Source organism: Scyliorhinus canicula, chromosome 14 (genome assembly GCF_902713615.1).
Source record: "Scyliorhinus canicula chromosome 14, sScyCan1.1, whole genome shotgun sequence".
Lineage (NCBI taxonomy): Eukaryota > Metazoa > Chordata > Chondrichthyes > Carcharhiniformes > Scyliorhinidae > Scyliorhinus > Scyliorhinus canicula.
In genome coordinates this window covers 157,727,547-157,744,730 of record NC_052159.1, presented here as the reverse complement: position 1 = coordinate 157,744,730, position 17,184 = coordinate 157,727,547, and the positions used below count along the sequence as shown (strand labels likewise).

At 48.8% G+C, this 17,184-nt stretch overlaps 1 protein-coding gene across 2 annotated transcripts in view; it reads left to right on the top strand.

Annotated features, from left to right (window-relative positions):
* Positions 1 to 17,184, top strand: part of LOC119977074 (basic helix-loop-helix domain-containing protein USF3) — a 51,567-nt gene that overhangs the window by 15,610 nt on the left and 18,773 nt on the right. Inside the window, exons 2-3 of one of the 2 annotated variants that reach the window (XM_038817646.1) lie at positions 6,812 to 6,887; positions 13,927 to 13,955. In XM_038817646.1, coding sequence (XP_038673574.1) covers positions 6,841 to 6,887; positions 13,927 to 13,955 — 76 coding nt within the window. In that variant the 5' untranslated portion in view covers positions 6,812 to 6,840. Of the gene's footprint in view, positions 1 to 6,808; positions 6,888 to 13,926; positions 13,956 to 17,184 lie in introns of both variants that reach the window. The other variant, XM_038817645.1, reaches the window with a different exon arrangement.

The window sequence follows — 17,184 nt, the reverse complement described above, 5'->3', positions numbered from 1 at the left end:
TTCAAATTTTACACCCGCCAACAATCAACGGTAACAAATACAATGTCAATCCCCTTATCGGCAACAACAATCCCATCCTCCCACCAACCCCCAAACGACTGCCCACATATCAACACAAACATCAAATAAAAAAGGAATCGGGAATCACCCGTCGTCACCATCAGCATACACAGTCTCCTTCCAACCCCCCCCTTAATATTCAATGTCATCCAATTCTTGAAAGTACATAATGACTAACGCCCATGAATTGTAGAACACCTCCATCCTTCCCCTCAGTTCAAACTTCACCTTCTCAAGAGTTAAGAATTCCAGCAGGTCCCCCTGCCATGCAAGAGTGAGGAGGTTGACCTCTACCCCAACAGGATCCACCTTCAGGTGATCAACGAGGCGAAGGCTACAACATCTGCCTCCACACCCGCTTCCAACCCCGGCTGACCCGACACCCTGAATATGACCTCCAGAGGGCCCGGGTCAAGTCTCACATGCACCACCTTAGAGATTACCCTAAAAACCTCCTTCCAGTAAAGCCGCATTTAAAAAAAAAAGTATTTTTTTTAAAGATCTTCCATTTACAATTAAGTTCATAACAAAGCCAACATCACAAACAGCAGATATAACTCAGAACTGCGGAACAAAAGCACAACCAACCGTATGCACCTCACCCACAAAAGAAGGGAAAAACAAAACCCCAAACTCCCCCCCCCCCCCCCCCCCTCCTTTTAGCAACTGACGGTGACTAATTCCTTAAAGTGGGCAATGAATGGCTGTCATCTCCGGTAGAACCCCTCAACTAAGCCCCTGATGGTGTACTTGACTTTCTCCAGGTAAAACAATTCCATTAGGTCACCCAACCATACCGAGGCTCTGGACGGAGTAGGAGACCTCCATCCCAGCAGAAATGCCGACATGTCCATCACCTCTCTACTCGGGTTCTGACCTACAGAGACCCTTGCAGAAAGCCTCAAAAGCAGCATTGACTTCATCCAGAAACCAAGCTACCTCCCAAATCCTTAACCTGAATAATCTCCCGGGAAGCTGCCTCCGGGAAGTATTACTCCTTCCTCACCCAAGGGAGATGAGGCATACTCACCAGAAAAAAGTTGATCCAGGAATAAACCTTGTGGACTGGAGAGGAGAACGTGAATCCCTTATTTCCAAACCAGCGACTTAGGCCGAGAACAATCGAACCTCGGAGCAAGTACGAGGTTTAAATCGCCTCAAAAGTTAGTTGGTGTGTATCCAAATCTGGAATTGAAGCCAACAGCTTCCTAATGAATGCAGCATTGCCCCAATTTGGGGAATATACTGACTGATGCCACCTATGTGCCTGTCAAGGATCCAGTAACCATCACATAGCTGCCATGCGGGTCTGCCATGATCTTGAAGACCCCCTTTGTTAATCAAAATTGCTGTCTCCCGGGCCCTGCCACGGAAGCCCGCATGAAACACCAAGTTCACCCCACTCCTTCCGCAGTCTAGTCTGATCCCTCACCCACAGATGCGTCTCCTGCAAAAGCACCGCGTCAGCCCTCAGATTCTTTAGGTGAGCAAATACTCTCTACCTTTTTACTGGGCCACCCAACGTCCTTGCATTCCAGGTGACCAACCGATCTTGCCGCCCAATATTATCGCTAAATGTGGATGCTCCATTGTTGGTAAAGATCCTGGCCTCACAAATCGAGGACTGTGTGCCGGGGTGATAGGGGAAGATGAGACGGGGTTTGTAAAGGGAGGTAACTGTCAACGAATGTTAGGAGATTACTAAATGTGATAATGATGCTCCTGGAGGGACAGGACATGGAGGTGGCTGTGGCACTGGACGCAGCGAAGGCTTTTGATTGGTGGAGTGTAAATACTTGTGGAAAGTGTTCGAATGGTTTGAGTTTGGGCAGGGGTTTGTGGACTGGGTTCAATTGTTGTACAGGCTGCAGGTAGTGAGCGTGTGGACGAACCGGGTGAGCTCGGGTTACTTCGGTGCATACCATGGGACAAAGCAGGGGTGCCACTCTCCCCATTGCTTTCTGCCTTGGCAATAGAGCCAATGGCAATGGCGCTTAGAGCGTCGAGTAACTGGAGAGGGTTTGTTTGGGGGGGCGTTGAGCACAGGGGCTGGCTGTATGTGAACGGCCTGCAACTTTATATTTCGGACCCACTGGGAGGTATCGGGGAATTCTGAGTATTCTGGAAGAGTTTGGCCAGTTTTCCAGACATAAACTGAACATGGGAAAGAGTGAGGTGTCCCTGATCGAGGCCAGGGGGCAGGAGAGGTGGTTGGGAGAGCTGCCATTCAATGTGATCTTCAGATATTTGGGCATCCAGGTAGGGCGGGGATGGGAGCAGCTGCATAAGTTGAATTTGGCATGGTTGGTGGAAAAAATAGAGCATACATGGCAGTAGGAGGCCATTCGACCCATCGAGTCTGCACCAACTTAAGCCCTCACGTCCCCATTATCCCCATAACCCAATAACCCCTCCTAACCTTTTTTGGTCACTAAGGGCAATTTATCACGGCCAATCCACCTAACCTGCACGTCTTTGGACTGTGGGAGGAAACCGGAGCATCCGGAGGAAACCCACGCACACAAGGGGAGAACGTGCAGACTTCGCACGGACAGTGACCCAGCAGGGAATCGAACCTGGGACCCTGGCGCTGTGAAGCCACAGTGCTATCCATTTGTGCTACCGTGCTGAGGGGGGATTTTAAGAGGTGGGATGTGTTGCCGCTATCGCTAATGGGGCGGGTGCAGTTAGTGAAATTGACGGTGCTGTCGAGGCTCCTATCTGTCTTTTAGAACCTCCCGACCTTCGCCCCAAAATCATTCTTTAAGAAAGTCAATGTTTTGATCTCGGAGTTTGTGTGGGCTAGAAAAATGGGTGCTTTTGGAAACATAATGGTTTATTACTGGACAGCAAACATCGCTATGGTGAGGGGAGTGGTCGGCGTGGGGGCAGATGGAGGCGGTTTCTTGCAGGGTATGCATTTCGGGGCATTGTTGAAGGCGCCTCTGCTGTTTTTGCCGGCCAAGCATTCCACGAGTCCTGTGGTGGAGCGACCCTGTGGATGTGGGGACAGTGGAGGCAGCACCTGAGGGTGGAAGGTGTCTCGGCCTAGGCACTGATTTGCAACAATCACTGATTTGCTCCGGGGGGGGGTTGGACACAAGTTTTCAGGTGTGGCGACAGGCAGGGATCGAGCAGTTTGGGGGCCTGTTTGTGGGGTGCGGGGGGGCAGCTTTGCAAGTTTAAAGGACGTGGAGGAGGAATATGAGCTGCCCAGTGGGAATGGGTTTAGATACTTCCAGGTTTGAGACTTTGAGAGGAAGCAGGTGCCGTCCTTTCCCGGTTTGTCGCCCTTGGAATTACAGGAATAAAGTGCAATCGAGGGAGGGAGTGGGTGAGGGTAAGGTATCCGAGATCTATGAGGAGCTAATGGACTGGGAGGGAGCCCCAATAGGGGAGGTTAAAAGGAAATGGGAGGAGGAACTGGGGGGTGAGGGAGAATGGAAGCTGGGATGTGGGAGGATGTCCGGAGGAGGGTGAATGCTTCCTCATCATGTGCGAGGCTCAGTTTTATCATGTTTAAGGTAGTTCATAGGGCGCACATGACGGTGGCTAGGATGAGCAGGTTCTTTGAGGGGGTAGAGGACAGGTGGGGGCGGTGCACTGGGGGGACCTGCGAGCAATGTTTACATGTTGTGGGTATGTCCGAAACTGATGGCGTTCTTACAGGGGTTCGTGGACATAATGTGAAGGTGGCCCCAGAAGTGACGATATTCGGAGTGTTGGAAGACCCGGGAGCCCAGGGGGGCGAGAGAGGCCGACATTCTGGCCTTTGCCTCCCTGGTAGCCCGGAAAAGGATTTTGCTGGAATGGAGGGACCCGGAGCCACTGAAACCGGGGTTGTGGCTGAGCGGCCTGGTTGAGTTCCTGAGGTTGGAGAAAATCAAGTTCTTCTTAAGAGGGTCAGATGATTGGTTTGCCCGGAGGTGGAAGCCGTTTATCGACTTCTTCCAAGAGAATTGAGGCATCAGCAGAGGGAGGCGGGGGGAGATAAAGGGGCGTTGGTACCTTTTGCAAGATGGCCACCGATGAAAATTGTCATTCTCTGCTCCGGGAACCCGGCCTCGTGGTAAGTATTGGCGCCTCTCTTACCGTTTTCTGTTGCTTTGTTTGTGTTTTCCTCGCAGTATTGTTCGAATTTGTCCAGGACTGCCTGGAAGTCACTCCTGTTTTTCCCTTTGGAGAACTTGAATGTTTTAAAGATTTCTTCTGCTCTGGCACCAGCGATGGTGAGCAGAAGCTCTGTCTTTTCAGCATCAGCCATGTCTTATAGATCGGCTGCTACCAGGAAGATCTCAAACCTTTGCCTGAATGCACGGCAGTTTTCGTGGAGATTGCCGTGGCACCTGAGCCGCTGTGGAACCGGAATTTTGATCATCTTGCCTCGGTGTTGTTGCTGGTTGTCACTGTTTGCTGAGTTGTAACTATATGGATTGAAACAGTCACTCAACTGGTACCATGTCTTGTTATGCTCTTGGCGTAGCATAAGCTGCTTCCTTGATGTTCACTCTGACAAAGGAAGGTTCAGACGTGGAGATAATTTCAACACGTTTATTGAACTATTTACAATTCCCCTATTCTGATTCGCCTCTACTGTTAATCCTTCTATAGCTACTCAGACTGATGAACCAGTCTGCTACAATCCACGTGGTGGGTGTGATGTTGAATCAACCCTGTGTCTGTACTCACTGAGTGTCTCCACTGGAAAGAGGAAGATCATGTGTGCTGTAACCTTTATATATGGGTTGGTGTAATGCCCCCCTGTGGTAGTGTCACCGCTGTGTGTATCGTCAATGCCCATTGGCCGTGTCCTATCTTACTGACCTATTGGTTGAGTGTGTGTGTGTCATGTCTCTGGTGCTCCCTCTAGTGTCTAGCTAGTCTACGTGTACTTACATTAATCCCTTGTGTATCTACAGTGATGCATATCACCACAGGGAGGAGGGGAATGGCAGGGGCGTTGGTTAGCTAGTTATTTATTATTATGTTCCTGTTTGTTCTTGCTCTTGTGTTTGTTTGTATTTGCTGTTTATACAAATGCCTTAATAAAAATATTTATAACAAAACTTGATCCAAGTCCATGATCTTTAACAAAGGCATTAGCCTCTTCCGAAGTATTGGAATAATAGTTATAATATCTAAACTTAATAGCCAAGTTCCGCACACATGAGTACGGCCTCAACCGGGACCTGGGATTCATGTCCCATTACATTCATCCCCCACCATGGGCTTGCCAAATCCTACCAACTGTCCTGGCTTGAGATAATTCACACCTCTTTAACCTGGGGTTACCCCTATCTCTGGATCTGTAAAGATTCAATTACCTGTAAATGCTCGCATTCTAAGCATTGTCTGGCATCTTTGAGTTTGTCTATATGTTTCTGGAACATACTTCTTCATTCACCTGAGGAAGGAGCAGTGCTCCGAAAGCTGGTGTTTGAAACAAACCTGTTGGACTTTAACCTGGTGTTGTCAGACTTCTTACTGTGCTCATCCCAGTTCAACGCCGGCATCTCCACATCAGGAATAATAGTTGTTTGACTTATAGATAACCCACAGCCTCGCAGGATACACCACTCCAAACCACATTCCGTTCGTGCACAATGCAGCCTTAGACTTATTGAAGGCTGCCTGCCTCCTTGAAAGCTCCGTTCCGACATCTTGATAAACTCTAAAGAGGCTCCCTTCCCACCTGGAATTATCGTGCTCCTTGGATAACTTCAGGACTTGCTCCTTCTACTGGAAGCCAAGAAATCTTGCAATGACCGGCCGTGGTGCAGTCACCCGAGGCTCCTGCCTGAGTGTTTGATGGGTCCTGCCCATCTCTGGATGGGTCGCAGTTCCACCCGGCCCGTCATCTTCCTGAACATCTGCGAGAAATACGTAGTAGGATTTGGGCCCGCCACATCCTCCGGCAACGGGCGGTCATTGTAAGATTGTCTCCTCGACCAATTCTCAAGGTCTTCCACCTTCGCCCTCACACTCTTTATTTTTCCCTGCCACCAACAGGATCTCGGCCTCCAGCGAGGCAATTTGGTCGACTTTCAAAGCGTCTCAGACATCACTCTTCATTGCCTCTCGAAATACTTATCAAACTCAGTTGCCAGTATTCCAATTAACATGTCTGCCGTCATCGGAGCAGCTGAGGTCGCTGCCGCCATCTCTATTGAGGAGACACGCAAAGCCCCTCAGCCCGTCTGCAGGCTTCTTACCTCCAGCCTTTTTAGACAGTTTTCAGCAATAGGCTCCTTATTCCTTCAGATGGGAAGAGTTTATCCACCAAAAATCCCCAGGAACCGGGCAAAAAAAGGCCAACAAACGAGTGGCCTGGTGAGAACTACCTAGTACACGACCTCTCCCTACATACCACCACTGGAGGTTCCTCAGCCACAATTGCTGGAGGGTTTACACATGAATAAACTCACTGTAATTTTGCCGGCAATTTCTGGCCCACAGTGTTTGGCCTGCACGCTTTTGGGTCACACTTGGTTTGAGTTGGGGGGGACAATGTCTGCTTGTCTGGGGGCAATTTCACTTCAGCCTAACAGCATCCAGTGCCTCACTCAAATGAAGGGTTTCCATTTGAGGGTTTTAATGGTGAATGTTTGCAGGCTATTTCACCACAGGGAATATTGCTGACAGGTCTGAACATATCCTAACCCAGCCTTGCATTCTTTCCAATGGGCTGACCTTGATAGATTTGATATTGCTCTGCCATTCATTTATTTTGTTTGTCTATTTATTCCAGTAGAAGGCAGTGGAGGAAAGTCTACAGTCAGAATGCCAGAAATGACAGAAAATCAGACACCCTTGTGTCGAACTCACAGGCAAGTATGGAGCAATTTTCTGAAAAGAGATTTGTGATTGACTTTTTTCCGGGTACAAAGGTTGCATTTACATTCACCAAGAATTCAGAACTAACAGAACTGCTCTTTGTGTCCTGAACCCAGTATGCACTGGGCAGGCCCGCTAATGGGTCTCTCCAGGGCCACTGTTAATTATCCATCATCCTCTGCCAAAATGACCATGCCCCCCCCCCCCCCCCCCCCCAAAGGTCTCTCCTCTTTCATTATTTCAACTACTTAATAGTACACTCACTTCTAACCTACATCAATCTGTTCTTAAACTGTTCTAATTTGTTTTTCGAATATATGTTGCTATTGCATGCAACTGCATACTTGTCTGTCCAGAATCTGATTGTCTGAACCATGTAAACATGTTGCACTCTGAGTACGTGTTAATGGTATTGGTGTGTGGATATAAATGGAGGTGATGGGCAGCATGTTGGCACAGTGGTTAGCACTCCTGCCTCACGGCGCCAGTGTCCCAGGTTCAATCCCGGATCTGGGTCACTGTCTGTGTGGTGTTTGCGTGGGTTTCGCCCCCACAACCCAAAGATGTGCAGGGTAGGTGGATTGGCCACGCTAAACTGCCCCTTAATTGGAAAATTAAAAAAATAAATAAATGTAGGTGATATTCCTCGTGTATTAAGTTCTAGAAGTGATGTAGAGAGAGGTAAGAAGCTGTTTCGGTATTGTGATTCCCCAGTTATGGTTGTGCAGGGACCTGAATCGAACCTTCAGTCCCATCTTGTAATAATCTGATCATACTGATCATCGCAATCCTCTTGGAATAGCTGATTTTTCATGTGAAGCAGGAACAAACTGACGTCTTGAAAGCAGCCATGTGTGGTACCCCAGTGAACATGTATTTAAAATTCAGTCAAGCTCAGCACAAACCATTGTAAAACACTAGAAATATATTGAAAATGTATTGATTTAGTCCAGTGACTTGTTTGGAGTTAATAAAATTGCTTTCTTTTTAATAATGCATTTTGTGGATACGGCAAAGCTGGATTGTTACTTGGTGAAGGTGGCAACGGGCTGATTCCTTGAATCACTGTGAAACCAAGTGGTGATTGATTATCATACAGAGAATTCCAGAATATTGTGGCAGTAACAGTGAAGAAGCAGCCTGTCAGGATGGAGTGCGACTTGGAGGGGAATGTTAAGGAGTGGCCATTCCCTCTGGTGCTGCTCTTGCTCTTTTTGGTAGAAAGCCCAGGGAAGGGAAATGCCAACACAGTAAACCTGTATGGCAAAATATTGCAGCAAAAGTTACACACAAAGGTTATATGTATCAGGAATGATTGAACAGGCTGAATATCTTCTCTAAAAAGAGAAGGATAATGGGTGACCTGATGGAACAAAGAGCAACACAGGAACAGGGTATTTGGCCCTCCAAGCCTGCACCGATCATGATGCCTGTTTAAACTAAAACCTTCTGCAATTCCGTCCGAATCCCTCTTCCCATCCTATTCATTTATTTGTCAAGATGCCTCTTAAATGCCGCTATCATCTGGTTCCACCACCGCCCCGGCAGTGGATTCCATCCTCTGTGTAAAAACATGTGCACATCTCTTCTAAACTTTTCCTCGTAACTTGAACCTATGTTCCCTAGTGATTGACTTTTCCACTTTGGGGGAAAAGGTGTCTGACTATCCGCTTTGTCCCTGCCCCTCATAATTTTGTAAACCTCTATCAGGTCGCCCCCAACCTGCTTCGATCTAGTGAAATCAATCTGAGTTTGTCCAACCTCTCCTCATAGCTAATGCCCTCCATACCTGCCAACATCCTGGTAAACCTCTTCTGCACCCTCTCAAAGTCTCCACACCCTTCTGGTAGTGTGGCGACCAGAATTGTACACAATTTTCCAAATGTGGCCTAACTAAGGTACTGTACAGCTGCAGTTTGACTTGCCAGTTTTTATACTCAGTGCCTGGCCAATGAAGGCCAGCATGTCGTATGCCTTCTTGACCACCCTATCCACATGTGTTGCCACTTTCAGTGATCTCTGGACCTGTATGCCCAGATCTCTCTGCCTGTCAATACTCCTAAGGGTTCTGCCATTTACTGTATAATTCCCACCTGTATCAGACCTTCCAAAATGCATTACCTCACATTTGTACTGATTAAACCCCACCTGCCATTTCTCTGCCCAAGTCTCCAGCCAATCTATATCCTGCTGTATCCTCTGACAGTCCTCATCACTATCCGCAACTCCACCAATATTTGTATCGTCCGCAAACTTGCTAATCAGACCAGCTATGTTTTTCTCCAAATCATTTATATATACTACAAACAGCAAAGGTCCCAGCACTGATCCCTGCGTAACACCGCTCGTCACAGCTATTCATTCAGAGGTCTTTGAAATTATGGAAGTGTTTGATAGGGTGCTCTTGAGCAAATGTTTTCAATTGCTGAATGAAAAACTCTGGGCCATCAATATAAGATATTTAGAATTAAATCCAATAGGGTATTCAGAAGAAGCTTCCTTACCCAGAGAATGGTGGGAATGTGGAACTCGCTCCGTGTGGAGTGGTTGAGGTGAATAATATCGGTATGTTTAAGGAGAGGCTGGATAAACACATGAGAGAGAAAGGAATAGAAGGGTATGCTGATGGGCTAGATGAAGTAGGTTGGGAGGAGGCTTATGTGGAGCACAAACACCCATTTAAGACTATTGGGCTCCCAGCTGGTACTTGGCGGGGGGTTTTGGGTCGCGGGGCTGGTGGGGGGGGGGATGTTGAAGGGGAGGGGGGATGCTGCTTTGCTGGCAGAGGAGGTATCAATTTTGGGGTACCAATTGAGGGTCGGGGGCAGCAGCTCCCTGTGGGGGCGCTCGAGGAAGTGAAGGGCGCGGGCTCGAGGTTGGCCAAGAACGGGCGGTGGCTCGTTGGCAGAGTGTGGGGGGGGGGGGGGGGGGGGGGGGGGGGATTAGACCCCGTCCAGGCTGATCATGTGGAATGTGAGGGGTTTGATTGGGCCGGTCAAAAGAGCGCGCGTGTTCGCGCATCTAAAGGGGTAAAGGCAGACGTAGCAATGCTTCAGGAGACACATTTAAAGCTCGCAGATCACACAAGATTGAGAAAGGGATGGGTAGGCCAGGTGTTCCATTCAGGGCTGGATTTGAACACCAGGGAGGTAGCAATTCTGATCCGTAAGGGTGTGGCATTCGAGGCTGGGAGAATTGTGGCAGATAAGGGGGGCAGGTATATAATGGCGAGTGGAAAGTGGGAGGGGGTGGTGTTTGTGAACGTCTATGTTCCGAATTGGGATGATGTGGAATTTATGAGACGCATGCTAGGCAAAATCCTGGACTTAGTGTCACACAACCTGATCATGGGGGGAGACTTTAACATAGTCATCGACCCCGAGCTGGACCGGTTGAAGTCCAGGACAGGGAAGCGACCAGCAGTGGCGAAGGAACTGAAGGGTTTTATGGAGCAGATGGGGGGAGGGGGATGCCTGGAGGTTTGTGCGGCCAAGAGCGAAGGAGTTCTCTTTTTTCTCCCACGTTCATAAGGTTTATTCCCGCACAGACTTCTTTGTCTTGAGCAGGGCGTTAATCCCAAAGGTGGCGGGAACAGAATACTCAGCAATCACAGACTCGGAGCATGCCCCGCACTGGGTGGACCTGCGGCTTAGTGAGGAGAGAGGGCAGTGCCCACTCTGGAGACTGGATGTGGAGCTGCTGGCGGACGAAGAGGTTTGCGGGCGGATTAGCAGGAACATCCAGGATTACCTGGAAACAAACGATACGGGTGAGGTAGCAGTGGCAACGGTCTGGGAGGCTCTGAAGGCAGTTGTCAGAGGGGAACTCATCTCAATTCGATCCCATAGGGAAAAGGGAGAAAGAGCGGAGAGGGAGAGACTGGTGGAGGAGATACTCCGAGTGGACAGGAGATACGTGGAGGCCCCCGAGGTGGGGCTACTGAGGGAGCGGCGGAGTCTGCAGGCGGAGTTTGAACTGCTGACCATAGGGAAAGTGGTAGCACAGAGGAGGAAGGCAAGGGTGGCAGTCTGTGAGTATGGGGAGAAAGCCAGTAGAATGCTGGCACACCAACTGCGAAAGAGGGAGGCGGCCAGGGAAATCGGGGGAGTAAAGAATAAGGAGAGTAACACGGTCTTGGATCCAGGAGGGGTGAACGGAGTCTTTAAGGAATTCTATAGTAAACTATACGAGTCGGAGCCCCCGATGGGAGTGGAAGGAATGAGGCAATTTTTGGACCAGTTGAGGTTTCCAAAGGTGGATGAGGACCTGGTTGGAGGGCCTGGGGGCCCCGATTGAATTAGAGGAGATTGTCAAGGGTATAGAGGGCATGCAATCGGGTAAAGCCCTGGGGCCGGATGGTTACCAGGTAGAATTCTATAAGAAATTTTCAGAAATATTGAGCCCACTCCTGATGAGGACCTACAATGAGGCCAGAGAGAACGGAACCCTCCCCCCAACAATGTCACAGGCTTTCATCTCACTCATTCTTAAACGAGGGAAGGACCCGGCACATCGCGGGTCATACAGGCCGATTTCGCTTTTAAACGTGGATGCCAAATTGCTAGCTAAGGTTCTGGCCACAAGAATTGAAGATTGCGTCCCAGGGGTGATAGAGGAAGACCAGACTGGGTTTATTAAAGGCAGACAACTCAATACCAATGTGCGGAGACTTTCGAATATTATTATGATGCCCTCAGAGGGAGGGGAGGCGGAGGTGGTAACAGCGATGGGCGCAGAGAAAGCCTTTGACTGGGTGGAGTGGGAGTACCTCTGGGAAACGCTGGGGTGGTTTGGGTTTGGTGAGGGCTTTATTGGCTGGGTGAAATTGCTGTACCAGGCGTCTGTAGCAAGTGTATGTACAAACCGGCTGAGGTCGGGGTACTTCGAGCTTCACCGGGGAACGAGGCAGGGGTGTCCCCTCTCCCCGTTACTATTTGCCCTAGCTATAGAACCACTAGCTATGGCACTGAGAGCCTCGAGGAACTGGCAGGAACTGGTTCGGGGGGGGGGGGGGTGGAACATCGGGTCTCGATATACGCAGACTATTTGCTCCTGTACATTTCGGACCCTGTGGGGTGGATGGGGGAGATTCTGCGGATCCTGAGGGATTTTGGTAGTTTTTCAGGGTACAAACTGAACATGGGAAAGAGCGTGTTGCTTGTGATCCAGGCCAAGGGGCAGGGGGAGAGACTGAAAGAGCTGCTGCTCAGGATGGTAGAGAAAAGTTTTCGTTACCTGGATATGCAGGTGGCCAGGAAATGGGATGCCCTGCACAGGCTCAACCTGACCTGGTTGGTGGAGCAAATGGAAGGGGACTTTAAAAGGTGGGACATGCTCCTGCTGTCATTGGCAGGGAGGGTGCAGACCGTGAAAATGACTGTCCTCCCCAGATTTTTGTCTTTCAGTGCCTCCCCATCTTCATCCCTAAGGCCTTTTTTAAGCGGGTGAGAAGGATCATTGCAGGCTTTGTGTGGGTGAATAAGACCCCACGAATAAGGAGATCGCTGTTGGAGAGCAGTCGAGGGGGGGTTGGCGCTGCCGAACTTTCGCAACTACTACTGGACAGCCAATATAGCTATGATTAGGAAGTGGGAAATTTGGGGGGTGGGGAGTGGGGGGGGGGGGGGGGGGGGGGCGGCGGCGGCGGCGGCGGCGGCGTGAGAGCAGCTGGAGGCGGCGTCATGTAAAGGTACTAGTCTGGGAGCTTTGCCGTTCTCGCCGACCCATTACTCCACAAGTCCGGTGGTGGTGGCGTCACTGCGGATCTGGGGACAGTAGAGGAGGTACAAGAAGGTGGAAGGAGCGTCGGTCTGGACCCCGATATGCAACAATCACAGGTTTGTCCCGGGCAGGATGGATTGTGGGTTCCAGAGCTTGCAGAGGGCAGGCATCAGAAGGATGGGAGATCTGTTCATAGACAGAAGCTTTCCCAGTTTGAAGGCGCGAGAGGGCAAATTTAATCTGCTGCCAGGAAACGCCTTTAAATATCTGCAAGTATGAGCCTTCCTGAAAAAACAGACAGTGGCCTTTCTGACGCTGCCGCCACTGAGGATATAGGACAGGGTGGTCTCCGGCACCTGGGTGGGGGAGGGGAGGGTGTCGGATATCTACCAGGAACTACAGGAGGCGGAGGAAATCCCGGTGGAGGAGATCAAGGGAAAGTGGGAGGAGGAGCTAGGTGAGGAGTTGGAAGCGGGTCTGTGGGCAGAGGTCCTGGGCAGGGTTAATTCCTCCTCATCATGTGCCAGGCTCAGTCTAATTCAAGGTGGTCCACCGGGCACACATGACGGCAACGAGAATTAGCAAGTTTTTGGGGGTAGAAGATAATTGTATGAGGTGCAAGGGCAGCCCTGCAAACCATGTCCACATGTTTTGGGCATGCCCGGAGCTTAGAGTGTTCTGGCAAGGGTTCGCGAGGGCACTGTCCAAGGTGCTTATCACACGGGTGGTGCCAAGTCCAGAGATAGCGATCTTTGGAGTGTCAGAAGACCCAGGAGTTCAGGGGGCGAAAGAGGCCGACGTCTTGGCCTTTGCCTCCCTAGTAGCCCTGAGACAGATTTTATTAATGTGGAGGGACTCGAAGCCCCTGAGTGTAGAGACTTGGGTTACCGACATGGCTGGGTTTCTCAGCCTCGAGAAAATAAAGTTCGCCTTAAGAGGGTCTACGCTAGGGTTCTCTCAGAGTTGGCAGCCGTTCGTCGACTTTCTCGGGGAAAATTAAAATGTCAGCAGCAGCAGCAATCCGGCGGGGGGGGGGGGAGTGCTTAATTGGGATGATGTGGGAAGACTGGGTTGCGTGGGGTAATGCCTATTTAATTGTTATTGTATATTCTCTTTTTGCACTATGGTAATGTTCACTTTAGTTTGTTTTGTTATTATGGTTACTCCTGTTTTATTATGAAAAATTCTGCAAAACCTTAATAAAAACACTTTAAAAAAAAAAATAAGACTATTGGGCTGAACGGCCTCTTTCTGTGCTGTAAATTCTTTGTAATTGTGTGTGACGTGTAGTGTCTTATTTCTTTTGTTTAGGAAGAAAAACCGGGAAACTCACAACGCTGGTAAGTGTTTGCAATTGTTAATGGTTGCACAATGCAATCCTTCAGAATCCTAGTTTTGCTTTGAAGCCATGAGATGGGTGTGTGAAAAAACACGTCGCTCACAATATTCTGACAACAGCCAATATAATGAATGTTCACTGCTGGTCTGCTCCTCTTGTTTTGCGTATGATAAATGCATTTCTAGCTTCTATGCTGCACTTCAACCCTGGACCCTCCAATCTCATTAGTGTTAATAGTGCTGAGTACCATTCTTCCTATCCAGCTTTTATGGGTCCACAAATAAGAAAGAGTGAGACAGGTAAAGTATCAGGCTGGGCCAGTTCCAAGTAATCAGCAACCAATACAGAAGACCCCTTTATTGGGAATGAACAAAGGAATTGCTGAGAGAAGAGAAGAAAGCCAAAAAGGATCTGGGCTACTGCTTGATTCACTTTGTCATCACCAAAGTGGTTTTGGAAAGCATTCACCTCAGAATCTGCATTACCCCACAGTCGGTCCATAACTAATACATAGTCAAAGCAAAGTTGAAAGGTTTGTTTTAAAAGGAGTGTTGAAGCTGTTATGGACCAGCACAGGGCAGGATGTGGCTTTGCACGTACAGCTCTCCACGTTGTGAGTTACTAAAGTAGAGTTGTTGGAGAAGCTAAGTTAGTAAACTCGCAGTAAAGAAATGGAAACTCGGGAGGACCTGCATCGGCCACTCTCGTACATCTTACATGCTTTCCATTCAGGGGACGGGGAGATGGAAAGCAAGGCATAACTCCAGACAGAAGCAGCAATCAAAGCCATTGAATCATTGTGATGGCAGCAATTTCTTTTACCTTTGGTGAATTCTAGAGATGTGCACTGCTATCCTCTAGTCTTCATTTGGCCCATATCAGTTTGAGGTCGGCTTTCCTAAGCATTAAATCAGCCTGTTGAAATAGAATAATTGTGTGTTTGCTGCCAAATAGAAAATGGAAGCATGTAATATATCTTAAAGTGCTTCTTTATATTTAAACTGTTGTTTAATGACGTTTAATGTGTGCGATATGAAATTGGGATAGCGTTATTCCAATTTGTCCTCAAATAATGAAAACAAGGACAGGATGTTGCTGATAGGATCTTGGGTTAGGTTTCAGGTGACCAAAGAAAAATCAGGTGACTGATTCTGGTGTCCAAAAAATCTCTTCTGTACCTTGTCTGCTCCCCCCGGCATTCGGCAACCATGTTTTAATTTGCACAGGCAGCTACAAAGATTAGCAGAAAATGCAGGAAACACTCAGCAGTTCTGGCAGCCCCTGTGGCAAGAGAAACATAGTTTTTTATTTATTTTAAAAATAAATTCAGAGTACCCAATTATTTTTTTTTCCAATTAAGGGGCAATTTAGTGTGGCCAATCCACCTAACCCTGCACATCTTTGGGTTGTGGGGGTGAAACCCACGCAGACACTGGGAGAATGTGCAAACTCCACACGGACAGTGATCAGTGATCCAGAGCCAGGATTCGAACCCAGGTCCTCAGCGCCGTAGTCCCAGTGATAACCACTGCGCCACGTGCCGCCCGAGAGAAACAGAGTTAACGTTCCAAGTCTGTCAGGCATTTCTTCAGAGCATGGAGAACAGTCATAAGAATATGAGTGCAAATGCAAGCATGAGAAATTGAATTCAGTTTAAAAAGATGTAGAAATAAAAACCTGGTATCAGTAAATGTTACCATCAGATTGTTGTAAACAAACGGACCCAGTCTGGGCCTAGTATGTGACTCCATTCCCACATCGTCATGATTGGTTGAACCATGGTTGTAGGAAGGGTCAGAAATGCTGACCTTGCCAGTGATACCTGTGTCCAGAGATTGAATTCAGAAAACATTTTTAACAACAGTCGAGAGAGAGTTATATTGTGACAGGGAGCAAAAATATAACCAGGAAAAATACTCAATCACCTAAAAATGTCAAGCCAGGATGGGGACTTGCGATCTTCGGGGTTGGGGTGGAACCGGGGGTACAGGAGGCGAGGGAGGCTGGAATATTAGCCTTTGCGTCCTTGGTGGCTCGGAGGAGGATCCTGATTCAGTGGAGGGACGAAAGGCCTCCGAGTGTTAACACCTGGTTAAACGACATGGCAAACTTTATCCAATTGGAAAGGATCAAATTCGCCCTGAGAGGGTCGGTGCAGGGGTTTTCCAGGCGATGGCAACCCTTCCTAGACCTCTTGGATCAGAGATAGAAACTGAGGCCATGACAGCAGCAACCCGGGAGGGGAGGGGAGGGCGGGAGGGGGGGAGGGGGGGGGGGGGGGAGGGGGGAAAACGACGAAGGAAGTACGGTAGCGGCGGTGGCACGGGCAAGGCCTGCCCGAGGACGCTGCTAGAAATGATAAGTTGGTCTGACTGTCGGTTCGCCGGCGGGGGGGGAGGGGGGGGGATGCGCGGGTAGGGGGGGGGGGGGGGGATTCTTTTTCTCTTTCTTGTTAAGTAGGGGGGTTTGACTTTGTGTTGTTATAATTTAAATGTAAATGTAGGGGGGGTTAAAATGTTTGTATTTTGAAAAATTCAATAAAAATTATTTAAAAATCACCTAAAAATGTCTGGGTATTTTGCATAGTACTTCCAAATAAATCAATTTGTTTGTTTTTAAATTTTGTTTCTATCTTGTCGAGGCCTTTCGCCTTGAGTCTGTAATCTCCTCCAACCCTGTGATGCCACTCCACCGCATCCATTTTGAATTCTCCAGACCCTGACCTCCTGTGCATTCATCCAATTTAGCAATAGTTCTTGTGCAGCCAAGTGAAGAGCAGAATTCCTGCACTTCCTACAAGCCGGGTATCTCGGCATCGACTCCAGTAGAGCACCTCCCTGCTTGTGACAGTGTGAGTTGCAGGGGAAGTCGGCCGTTCAGCGACAGTTTTCTGCAGTGGACACATGCTAACTAGGATTTGCATCGAGATCTCCAGACACATTTCACTTTAAACCCTTACCACCGACAGTGATTTCTGTGGTGTGGCAAAGTTAATAGCAAGCACCGGGTTTGATTTTGGAAACCCAGCCATCAGCGACTGACAGTTGCTTATGTGTAGCACTTGGAACTTGCTCAAAAGTGGACTAATCCCCATCCTTTGAAACGGGTGAATCTTTCTCCTTCCTACAGAAGGGAATTTCCCCATCCCCCATTGCCCAAATATGTGATAATGCCTCATCTTTAGAGGTGGTAAGTAGAGGTACCTCCGTACTCACTGCTGGTTTGTTCTT